At 32.9% G+C, this 13,056-nt stretch overlaps 1 protein-coding gene across 9 annotated transcripts; it reads right to left on the reverse strand.

The window, feature by feature from the left end:
• Positions 1-593: 593 nt before the first annotated feature.
• Positions 594-7,330, reverse strand: LOC107462991 (calmodulin-binding transcription activator 5). 9 transcript variants are annotated; one of them, XM_052253850.1, is made up of 14 exons: positions 7,178-7,330; positions 6,904-6,981; positions 5,993-6,077; positions 5,530-5,645; positions 4,896-4,984; positions 4,664-4,709; positions 4,164-4,281; positions 3,635-3,751; positions 3,505-3,554; positions 2,915-3,316; positions 1,886-2,580; positions 1,123-1,669; positions 743-1,039; positions 594-660 (listed from the first exon to the last, which is right to left on the reverse strand). In XM_052253850.1, the coding sequence occupies exons 3-14, from the start codon at positions 6,021-6,023 to the stop codon at positions 607-609; spliced, it is 2,562 nt and encodes an 853-aa protein (XP_052109810.1). In that variant the 5' UTR covers positions 6,024-6,077; positions 6,904-6,981; positions 7,178-7,330; the 3' UTR covers positions 594-606. The 9 variants fall into 9 exon arrangements, with proteins under 9 accessions (XP_052109810.1, XP_015937192.1, XP_052109800.1 ...); XM_016081706.3 differs by having other exon boundaries at positions 5,952-6,077; XM_052253840.1 differs by having other exon boundaries at positions 5,952-6,077; positions 6,904-6,999.
• Between the last annotated feature and the right edge of the window lie 5,726 nt (positions 7,331-13,056).

The raw sequence follows: 13,056 nt of genomic DNA on the forward strand, positions 1-13,056 counted from the left end.
GAGAGTAATTAACTGCATGGTTCCAGTATGATAAGAGACATGCTGATAGTGATAGAGGAGTTTTATGATTTCAGAAAGAATTTGGTTCCATTCTCAGGGAAAACATTATTTGAAAACTTAGTCTTACTATGCTAAACTAGGAATTATTTTTTTTCCCCTAATAGGAAGGAGAATACCCTTGCTAAACTGGGAAATTTTGTTACATTTTCAAAGGACATGTAGAAAGAGAAATAAACACGTTTTCTCAGTCATAATAATGCACCCTTAACCATTGCCTTTTTCACTTTTGGATCATCTGCACAAATGCCATGTCATTTACCCTTTGGGGGTTAAAAATCATGATAGCTATGTTCGCTGCAAAGCGCAAACACAGGTCTTTTTTACTAATGCAGCAAACAAGGACCACATGAATCAGTATGAAAGATAGAATGATAGATTAGATTACTATTCCTTCCATTCAAATTTGGGAAGGCACGTTGTTTGAGTCTTGAGTATATATCTTGTTCAAAGGGTCAAAGGGTTTATATCTACCCTAGGTAATCTAGAAACTATACAATATACAAAAACAGCACAAACCTCCCCTTACACATTACTAGAACCTATGTCTTAAATTTCCATGTTATCTTCCGTACCAAGGAATTCTTCATATTCCCGATCCAGCTGCACAAACGAAATATACACGTCAATACACATGTAAAACATAACCTATCACCAATAATCTTTGCATACATTAGTCACTTACATTTGCTTGATTAAGGGCCAGCTTCATCCTCCTATAATCTTGTTGTGCCTTCTTTGAACGGAACATGGCCTGCACACGCACTACAGATCTCTCAACACGCTCTTCAGCTTGCTTCCTACCAATTCGAAAGAATTCCTCCTCTCCATCACCTTCCTCCTTCTGATCGGCATTGTTAACATGCAGCCCACGCAAACCTTTTCTCTTTAAACGCCAACGCAATAGTGCTTTCTCGACCACCCCGACAGACCACAAAATTTTACGATAATGCTTCCTCAATTGAAAGCACCGGAAAGCAGCCTGTATTGTATATATATGGTCATTCTCTTGCAAGTAAATTGCAAAAACATGAAATAAATGGAGCAGGAAGAGCAGCAATTTACTTGAATTTTAATTGCCTGATGACGCATGTTGAGGAATTCTCTGCGAATCTTCCATGTGCGGTATGTGTACTGAATGCGAGCAGCAGCTTTCATCATTTTCCTTGACTCGAAGTTCCTAAAGGCGTGCTGAATCTTCATTGCTGCAACTATTTTGCGTGCTTCAGCCTCTGGTGTCAAAAGCTCAATGGTTTCAGTTTGCAGTTTTAGGGAATGCTCCCTAAATGCAGCTTGTATGCGTGCTGCTGCCTGAGCAGCTGTTCGGTAAGCTGCCAATGTATCCTTCAGGTACAGCTGGTCCTCTGAAAGGTTCTCAGGATCTTCTGGGTCAGTTGTGTTGGTTTCTAGCTGGCCACTGATATTTCCAGCTAAGCTCATGTCATTGAACTGCCTCACCAGAGCCTTTTCTGAAAGATATGCTGCTAAGCCATCATAACCGTTCATATATGCGAGATCAGCAGCAGTTTGTCCACCAGGATTTTGTGGAGTTGGATCTGTAACCAAATTTGGCTTTGCCCCAGCCGACAAAAGAGTTGCAACCATTTTCTCCCTACCAACGAACACAAATTTCAAATCAAATAAACAACAAAGTTTTCATTAAATTTACCAAAAGTCATGCTGAATTCAAATAATGTTAATATCTGGTTGTGTAGGGTGGAAAGAAACAAAAGTACTTAGTTGGTTATAAACATGTAAAAAATGTGGAGATCAACGTAGTTGAAGCATGGACAGGGGTTTAAAGAATTGGGTCGTTTAACCATTTTACCTTCCATAATATGCTGCCCAATGAAGAGCTGTCCACCCAAGCTTGTCACGGAAATCCAGTGACAAGCCTGACCATGAAAATAGGGAAACAGCCCAAGTATAATCCAGAATCGCGCACAAATGGATTACACTTTGGCCTTGTGCATCATATTCAGTAGTCTTACAGCCTAAAATAATTCTTTCCAAAATCCATTCCTTTAGTCTGCTTCTTAAAGAAATTCCAAATAGGTCTTCTTTTGCTTGTGAATACGGAATTCTGTTGTATTGAGTTGACTTCATCAAGTATTGCCAACTATTGGAAATAAACGACGTTCTGATGGCAAAGTTTCTCGCCTCCTTTAGTCTCTTAGGTGATACTGTACACGAGAAAACATCAAGACTATTCTTTTTGGTAAAAAGTAGATAAGAAAGCCTCATCTCGAATTGGAACTTGTCCCAGTTGTCATTGTTTTCCATAAAAGCCACAGGATCATGCAGAATAGGAGTACGATACTCAAAATTAACAACTTGGCTGATAGGTTTATGGCCATCAAAGCTCAAGTAGAGATTCACAAATCCAGGAGAATGTGGAGGTACCCAACATCGGTAGACCCCAACCTGAACACATTCTACAGGAACACTTACATCACCACAGACACACAATAGATTGGACTTTGAAAGGTCAGCATCCTTATGAAAGAATCCAGTCACGAGGATCTGCAACAAGTAAACAAACTTAGAGAAAGTCAAACAATTTGCAAAATAGAGGGCGGTAAACACATTGATCGATCACCCGACAATTAACCCTTGCTTTATAGCTTGGGAGTTCTATAAGAATTTAAGATTGATTGCACAAAATGGAAGAAGAATGATGTATAAAGTAGGAAAGCAGATAATAAATTCTATAAGAATTTAAGATTGATTGCACAAAATGGAAGAAGAATGATGTATAAAGTAGGAAAGCAGATAATAAATTAGTGTTAAACGAAAAATACATTTTACCAGAAAGCGATGGCTAGTAAAGTAGGTAGATGAGAATAGCAAAGCAAACCTTTGATTTCTCAGTAGAAGGCACCCATGCAGGTGACACATCAGTGAGATTAAATACTTGTTCTGGCAAAGAAGTTTGCTTATCATCCCCTACTAGAGATGAATATGATTCGTGAATGGATGACACTGATGATTCAACAGCTGACTCATCTACTGAACATGGCGAATCCGACAACATATGGTTCACCCACATTCCAAAGCTATCCTGACTTTGCAATCCACCATTGCCCAAAGTGTCCAAGGAAACACCATTAACTAAGACATTATGATTTATCTGCTCATTTGGATTCATTTGATTGTCTGTCTGAAGATTAAGATTCTCCGGAAAAGTGTGACTCCCAGCAATTGGTTGCGTTAGATTATCAAAAGAAGGGATTTCTGCAGAAAGATTGTTGGCTACCTGCTGATAAAACAACTATGCAGGCTAAGCAGATAATACAAAGCAAGAATCGCCGCAAAAAGGAAAGAAAGGAAGTGGGGAGGGGTTGGGGAGCAATTGTCCCAGCCATGAGTTAACCAAAAGAAACAAACTGTGAAAAAAAATACAGAGCTATTCAAAACAATAGAACAATGAAGATGATATCAACTTACATTGCTGAGATTACTTTGATTCTGTTGATCAAAATGTGGAACTTTGCCTCCTAAAAAAGGAAGTGAAAGTTAAAAAATATTACGATGCTTTCTAGACAAGGTTTCAATGTGCTAAAGGACAATCAGTTACCTCCATTAATAGTCGACGTGTTAGGATCATTTGCAACCACTAGGTCATCCCATTCAAGTGTATTAATCTCATGAAGCCTTTGCTCGTGATTCTTGACGGTTATATTGTTATTAATCTCTGCTAATCACCAATCGGGATTAGGATATTACCTTGTCAAGTAAAGACAACTAATGTATTCATTTTATCAAAAAACTTCTATAAAACTAGACATCAACAATTTTTTGAAAGGAAAAAAAAATCATAAAAGATCGAATGGGTACAAAATGGACAACATGCAGAAAGGATCATGAAATAAATAAAAATGAAGAAAAATGTGCAGCATGTAGAGTAATGGACGTGGCACATATTCTTTCCTTTGAATTAATAACTCTGCTACTTATTGTTTCCAAACCATCCCTTAAAATCTTCAAAGTTAAGAGATAATTGTTTCAAATAAAACACTAATGGGATATGTCTTTCGTACTAATATCTACTATCAATATATGTTTTAAGAAGATAAGACCACAATCACAAAAAAGTAAATTCTCACCACCAGCATTTGTAGTTTTGATCCCGGAATCTATTTCTTCGGATAAAATCCATGGGGCATTTGGGTCAGAGCCAGAACTAGAGTGCGAATTTATGGGTGCGGCAGGAGAAGCTTGCAACTGTATCATAAACCACACCACAATGCAAAAACAAGTGCAAATCCAGGTTATATTCCTTGTCATGATCAAATGGCAAGGTATAAATGATACCTTAAACATTAGTCTATCACTGATTACAAAGATGTATTTAGATTAAGAATCATCCACAAACTGAAACTAATTGATGGAATATTAGTTGAGTGTATTTTTTCACATTGTTGCCATAACAAATTTCTTATAGACAAATTGTGTGGAGAATCCGCTCATGTTCAAATTAAGTAAAACCAGGTTAATGGCTCGGGATCAGAAAAGTGAATGATGATATATTTACATGGTCTTTTTTTTAACCATGGTCTGTGACGTGTAAAACATCATAAAGGAAAAATAACAAAGCAAATGATACCTCCTGTGTTTCACGATAATGAACAAGGACTATGTGTTCCAAACTCCTGAAAGGAAAATAATAACAGATGTAAGTCTTATTAATTTTTGCGAAGTTACTATAAGTCTTTGCTCTAACCAATATTTACAATAACTAAAGAAGGACCATTACTAAATCATAGTTCAGAAATATGGACATGCATAACATGTTGAATTGGGGACTAAGGAGTTAGCTTAGCTATTAATATACATACTTGTCAAGTAACCAATAACATCTACGAACAAAGCCTGGGTTATCTTGTCCATGTGCATAATAGACATGGATCCTTTCTTCGTTACCAACCTGGTTCATGGGGAAAAGAAAATAATGACCATAAAGCTTGTCAGATATCAGATAAGACATTAATGACTCAATTTATTACAATCACAATAAGAAAATAATCCGAAATAATAGTTCAGTACTAATTACTAAAATATTAACCCGAAATAATGATAAAAATTTGAATGAAAATAATTATGTATGAAGTCCAAAACTGCACAACATACAAAGCAGAGACAAATTTATCTATCAATTAAGACTGAATTAGTTACTTCAGTACCTCTATGTATGCTATCTAGGTCTATCAAATGCATAATAAATATTAGCACTTTTGGAGAAAATTGAACACAGTTACAAGAGAACAGGTATAGTAGAAACTGAGATCCTGAAAGCCTTGTTTAATTCAAGATTTAACCTAACCAAAATACTTGATGCTCATGTATTGCCTTCACATTCCATGCGAACCAAAAAAATGTCAAATTTTCTCATCCAAAAATATTTTGTACAAATTGCCCGCACAAAATTCAAGTTAACACCATTTTAAACAATCAGAAAATGAAATTACTTACCTTTAAGTGCTCATGAGCTTCTTTAACAGTTTTACCATCCTTTTTCTTTTTCCAGTTGTGCCCATCTTTCCGAAAGTTCCTAAGCATCTTGCGGTCAAATAATACAATAGTACCACCTGTTTGCACAAAAGTAGTAGTTCCAATAATAATATAACATTACTACTTGAGATTTCTCTTAAATGCAAAATAACTCATGAAATTTATTAGTAGATACATCATACATGCAACGAAAACTATTCACAGTGAGACTCCAACAAGAATCAGAGCATCTAGAATTTCACAAAATTTACTACGAAGACTACAAATCTTTAGAAACTATGCAGATTAACATGGAAAGATTTCTATCAGCCGTAAGTATTTATGAAAACTATGCATATCCATCTCAGAAATATCAGGTCACTGCGACAGGCAAAGATAACTACATGTGGGCAAATTCACTGGCTTGACATTGATTGTGAAGTACTTGGAATTGCAAAGTATGGCGTGAATCTCATTGGGACGAAGCCATCTGGTTCTTGCTTCCTCCATTATGTTTCCCAAATCCAAGTCTATGTATTTCACAATGACAAAAAAAAAAAAGAGACGATTAATATATCAGTAGCCAAACAATTGGTATTCCATATAAGATTTGCTATGGGAAGCAAACAAGAGAGAAGTGAATGGCGTAAATATAAATTGTTAGTTTTCTTTTATCCAAATCTTGAAAAAATGGTGGTTTCTATGCCAAAAAATCATACTTAACAAAAATTTAAAGCCACTTTCCGTATCCACGATTTTAGATTCATCTATTAGTTCCTTCTAATGAGGAGGCCTATCAAAACCTAATATTTCTAGGGTAGAAGACTTCACAGTTCACACATGTTTTGTTGCATCTTGGGATCAAGATAATGTTCTCTGTAGCCCTCCATATTAAGACAAAGATTTTAACATCTGACTCAACTCACCAAATTAATAAACTCTGTACTAACAGGTAATAATACACTATATCTTACCACGAGAAACAAATAGGATTGTTGTCACAACAACCCCAACACCAAACACTATTAGAAACATAATCACGGTGGAACTGAAGACACAATTAACTGTCTTTTTCATTCCAAGGCTATACTGAAATTTGAAAGTGACAAACTTGCATGGATGCATTTGTACCAGGTAAAAAACAAAACAAGAACTGCTCATACATGTGATCAGAAAACAAACATTGAAAGTTAAAACTTTGTTTAACCATCCAGAGAACATGATGGTAACTTTCAGAACTATACTGAAACAACATATCTTAGCTAAACAAACTAACAAAGCATACTGCATAATTCAAGATTCATAAAATAAAATAAGAAGAGAGGGGAAAAGGGTATACATAAAAAAAAAGGGTACCTTGCAATGTGTGGAATCCATGAATCTCTGAGCCTACCAACCGGCCCGCAAAGTTATTTGCCATCATCATATAAGCCTCTGCGAAATTCCAAACACCTTTTTATGTCACCAAAAAATCAGCAGTTAAATTACCTCACAGCATTAAAGAAGAAGAATTCAGCAGATACAACAGAAAAGAGCAGCAACAAAGAACAAACCCGATCAAAATTCGCAAACAGCGTGATCAAATATTAAAAAGGGCAGTGAGAAAAAACGGAAAAGGTGTTAACTTTACCCGATTACAGAGAAGCGTGTGTTGGGAATTGGGATTAGAAGAAGGATGAGAGAAATGATCGTGGAGACGAAGCTGAACACCACTCTGTTCTCCAGTCAGCTGTTTTCTCCTTTCTGTCTCACTCACAACTCAGAAGATAGTGATCACATTATGCATTTTATTTTTATTTTTATTTTTATTATTATATGGAGTAGGATTGAAAATATTATTAATAAATAGATATATTGTTCTTGACCGGCTGCTCAATAATAATTGATTTTTATTTTTATATAATGTTTGGTGTTACACGTTAACAGAATAAATAAATTTGTATCACCATTCAAAATCAATTCGAGTTTGATTTGGTAGGGGAATAATTAGGTGGAAAAAAAAAAACAAAACTTTATATTGGTGTAAGAGTATAGTATTTTTTATATAATCATGTTACACAGATACAAAAATTACTCACTAAATTAATAATAATATAAAATATATATTAAAATATAAAATATACATTAATAAATAAATTAAATAAATAATACATATATTTTCACAAATATATGAAAAATTAATTTTTAATGTATTTTAGTGTTTTTTTATATATAGATATAAGTCATATATTTTATTACATTGGTGTAATAGTATCTAATTTTCCATACAGGTTATATATTTTTATTTTTTTTTCTTTAAAGATATAAAAAAATTTATTGTGTTTTTGTTAATCTTTTGAAAGAAAAAATTAAGACTATTTTTTTATATATTTTACTTTTTCTATTAGAATTTTTAAAACAAAAAAAAAAGCTAAATATTTTTTCACAAACCGATTAAAACTTTTCTTTTATCTCCTATTCATTCTTTTGAACATATTTCCATGATAGTTTTATTATTGGAGCGGAAAAAAAGGCTACATAAAAACACCCTAGTGGAACGATATATTTTATTTTTAATAAAAAGGAATGAAAAAAAGGCTTGAAAAACAAAATAGCCCCCGTTTGTTTTCCAAACCATCCTTTTCGTCCAGAAACCCTTATTCACATCAACATCCTAAATCAAGTTTATGAATTAAAATGAAAGTGCCAAAAAAAGACAAAACCAATGAAACTTCAACACAATTGACTGGTTTTGTGTATTTTATGATTCTTCTACGTAGAATGCAATGAACGAAGCAAAATATGAGATTTTGTTTCGCCTCTGTCTATTGGACCCATATGCATATGCCCGAGAAATTAATATTGAGGTGATATTTATGTGTTTATTTATTTATAGATAATAATAGTGTCATTCTATACATTATTTTTTATATTATATATTTAATAAACTTTATAAGAAAAATAAGATTATTAAAATAAGATTGACAATATTTATTCTCTTTATTTTTTAAAAATATAAAGTATCTCTATTTTAAAATTTTATATGTAAGGCAGACCTAAGAATTTCTCATCGTGCCCTAACAACATCAAGTCTAGTGTCCTAAATGTCCTAATTAAATACAAACTAGAGTAATATTTATTTTATTTTCCTTATATTCTTGATAAGTACTTTTTTTTAGGTTTTATATTTAATTTAGTCTCTAAAATTTGAAGTCGAGTTCAATTTGACGTCTAAAATTATAATAGACTCAATTTAGACTTAAAATTTACAATAATAACTCGTGTTAGTTCTTAAGTTAATTTTTATGAATAATGTGTTGGTTTTACATGTTAACTTGCCAAAATTTGGACTCTTCGTCTAAGTTTCATATAATTGAAATCTCCTATATCTTCCTAAAAATTTGTTTATTTCTCTAACATCTTCATGAAAACGATAATAATAAGTTTAATTTGGAAAAATTAGGACTTTGAGAACAATCTTTAAATTTTTAGAAGATCTAATAGATTTCGATTACATGAAACCTGGATGAAGAATTCAAATCATAACATATTAATGTATAAAATCAACACACTGTTAACGGATATCAACTCATAAATTAATGTGAATTACGATTATAAATTTTGAAGTCCAATTTTATAATTTTAACTATCAAATTACAAATTTCATTAGTCAAATTGAGTACCACTACCTCTCTTTTTGTCATTGGTTTAATTTTTTTAACCAATCAAAACAATACTTTTATTACTAAGTATCAAAACAATACTATTTAAAATTGACATACAAAAGGATATTAATGCATTCATTATATTAAAAAATTATTTATAAAAAAATTATTTTCTTTTAATTTCTTAAGGTTGCGTTTAAAAAAGAGAGTGAGAGTTAGAGATTGAGAGAGTAAGATTGATGTGGCTGATTTTTTTGTGTGGAAAAAATTTTGGTGTTTTTTTAAGAAATGAGATTATTTAGTATAATTATTAAATAAGATTAAAAAAATTTGTGTTTTTTTTAGAAATGAGATTAAAAAAATTTTGGATGTTGTAAAAGAGAAGTCAACATGTGGGAAGCGTGTTGCAACACGTGGGTGCGTGTTGGACATATGGCAAAATATCAATAAAATTTATTTTTTCTATTCTTTTAAATATGTTTACTCTTAAAAAAATATTAAACATACTTTTTTTAAATAATAAATTAAAATAATATAACATATATGATAATTATTAATTGAAATAAAACATAAAAAGAATATTTATTTATTTATTTCTTTAATTTTGCGGATACGCGGATATGCGGATACCAACACAAAATCCGCAATCCGATCCGATTAGTGTGCGGATCCGATCCGATCCGATCCGAAAGCCTTGCGGATCGGATCCATATCCGCAATTTTTGGATCGGATTCGGATAAACACCGCGGATATGCGGATCGGATCCGATCCATGGACACCCCTACATATGGCAGCATTCTGGCCAACACGTGGGGAGCGTGTTGGACACATGACAACATATTGGCCAATACATGGGGAGCGTGTTGCATCACATGGGAACATGTTGAATGATTTCTATCCGTTTGGTTAATGTTCATGTCCATCAAAGACATGGACACGGTGGTACGTGTACACCGTTTGTTTGCTGAGACATAAAATTTTAAAAGACACGGTTACACACAGATGTACATTAAAGACATGTATTTAGTGTATCTCTTTCAAGCTGTGACACTAAGACACAATCTATGAGACACAGATTTTTCCAATTCTATCCCTAATTATTTTTTAAAATTCCAACCATTGTCCTTTATCTTTTAACACTTGAGTTGTTTTAGTTTGGGGATAAAATAGACTTTTGAATTAAATACATGTGTCTTGTGTATTATCACCAAACATGTTATAAAATTTGTGTATCTTTGTGTTCATGTGTATTTGTGTCTTTGTGTCTATGTCTCTATTTTTTTGAGACAACAACCAAACACTGCTTAAAGTACTGTAATACACTTCAAATATCAATATTCAACCAAAACACCATCTCTTTTTCTATATTAAAAATAATTTCTGTCTTTATGTTATATTGATATAAAATGTATAAAATTAAATTACATCTTAGTATTATATTTAGTTGAAGATAAATATAAAAACTAAAACAAACAAAATTAATTAAATATCCTTAAAAATAAATTAAAAAGTTAAGTATTAATATTAAATAAAAAAATAAAAATAATCTTCTTTTTCTCTTCCTTCTCTAGCTTCTTCTCTTCTTTTTCTCTCTCTCTTCGCACCACATGACGACAACCAGAACGATGACTCTCCACATCGTGGGCTCTTCCCTCTTTTTCTCTTCTATCCTCTTTTCTAATTTCACACAAAAAAATAAATTTAAAATTTTAAAAGTTGAATAAAAATATTTTAAAAAATATTATTTAAATTTAATTTTTATTCTTAAAAATTTTAATTTTTGTGTTTTTATTTTTTTAAAATACTAAAAAACTAAAATTTTATGTGCTGAAATTAAAATTTTAATTTTAATATCTAATAATCAAACATAATACGTTTCAATTCCCTTATTTTAGTCTCAATCCTAACAAGTATTCGCAGCTTAAAGAATTTCTTTAAAATATTCTCTAATAAAATTCCTTTATATTATGCCTGATATCGTCTCTTAATTATATATATATTTCCTTTAAATAAATATGGTTTCCAACTTAGCGAGTGACGAATTTATGGGCACCTAAAATGGTCATGGTCCCCAATTTTTTTAAAATAATATATTAGTAATATATGTAATATGTATACTGTTAGTCAATTAGTATATGTTAGTATATTATATATAAAAAAATTATGTTTAAATAACTCATTATGTATCATATGTATTACAATATATCAATAATAAGTAGTATTTATCATAAGAAAAAATATGAGGAGCCAATGTATGTAGTGTACAATGTATACAATGGGAGTCAAATTGAAATTAAAATTAAATTATAGTCAATTAATTAATTTTTAATAGTTTCTAATTTGAAATTTAAAACAAATTAGGATTTTTGTTGGTTATCTAAACACAAAAATGACCTCCATCTTTCTATACGGTGTGACCTCCTTCTCTCCTTTTCTCCTCGAATCTTGCCAGTGCCGTGCCGCTACAGTCACCAGCCGCCATCTGACATAGCGCCGCCACAGTCTCCCTTTTCCCTTTTGTGGTTTTCTCCTGTACGCCCTCTCTCCTTTTTCCTCTTGTACCCATTCTTCCTTTTTTTGGTTTGTGATTTTTCACGTTTCACTGCTTTTTCTTTTGGTCAACGAGGTCAACGTGTTTTGAAATTCACATGTATCATGGGGATAAGCTTTTATGCATGAGGCTCTCATGAAATGCTGCAGTTGAAGAAAGAGGATACAAAACATGGAGCAAGTGGTTTCATGTTTAATGGGATTGGGACCGTTTTTTCTTTATGCAGCTTTGATATTTGATGTTATACTTGAGGTTTCTGACAATCAAGAAGGTGAGTGGAGTTTTTTTGTCTTTACTCTTTTGCTAATTTTTTATTATTACATAAATGTCCTTTTTCATTTAACAGATTCTTTATGAGTTATGACCATGGTTATTAATTTGTCAGCTGTGTTACTAGTTTGTTACTTGGTGATATGTTTGACTAACAAATAAAATTTAACTGGAGGAGTTAATAACATGTTTCATACTTTTAAAATATTTCATCAAGGCATCACAGCATGTGCGTCGTGTCCGTTGAGGGATTGTTTAGGGATTGAGGGCTTTGGTAATGGTGCAGTCTCATTAATGACTGCCTCGCTTTTTACCATTATGCCCCTTGGCCTTTTTTATAAATACTTTCCCTCTCTTTCCATTTTCCGTTTCTGCAATCCTTCAAACTTCTCCTTATCTTGTTCGTACTACATCCTTGCGTTCGAAGACTTCTGTTTCTCTCCAACCTTCACTTTCGGATAAAGGTTAGTTTTGCTTTTTCCATGTCATGCTTTTTGTTTGCATGTTTTGTTTTGCGAGTAGATAGGTTGGCCCGTAGATTCTAGTTTCGAATCTCTCTTCTTTAGTGGCCGTGTTTTTTGATTTTCTTTTCCTTTTTTTTCTTTAGTGGCCGTGTTTTTTGATTTTCTTTTTCTTTTTCCTTTTGTAGGTTTTCTGCCACTTTTCTTTACGTAAAAAATGGCTTCTGTAGACATTCTTTCTCAGTGGGTTGACGTTACAGTCCTTGGGGAGGAACCGTTGGTTGACGCTGAGTTTATCACCCATCTTCGTACTCATCACAGGCTCTGTACTTCGGATATATCCTTCCGAGCCATTCAAGGTCGGAGGATTTTCACCCTTTTTGACGAATCTTTCCATGACTTCAAAAACTTCTTCTTCAAGGTTCAGGCTGTAGAGGGTCACCACCCCTTTTTTCTGGACGAGCATTCCTCCCATCGCTTTCCCCTTTACTGGCTGCCGGCCACCCCTTGTGAAAAAATTGGTCTAGATGACCTAGACGAGGTGGAGGCGGCCATTGTGGGGTTTTTCCGAGAAGCATGGGG

The sequence above is a fragment of the Arachis duranensis genome, chromosome 1 (assembly GCF_000817695.3).
Source record: "Arachis duranensis cultivar V14167 chromosome 1, aradu.V14167.gnm2.J7QH, whole genome shotgun sequence".
Lineage (NCBI taxonomy): Eukaryota > Viridiplantae > Streptophyta > Magnoliopsida > Fabales > Fabaceae > Arachis > Arachis duranensis.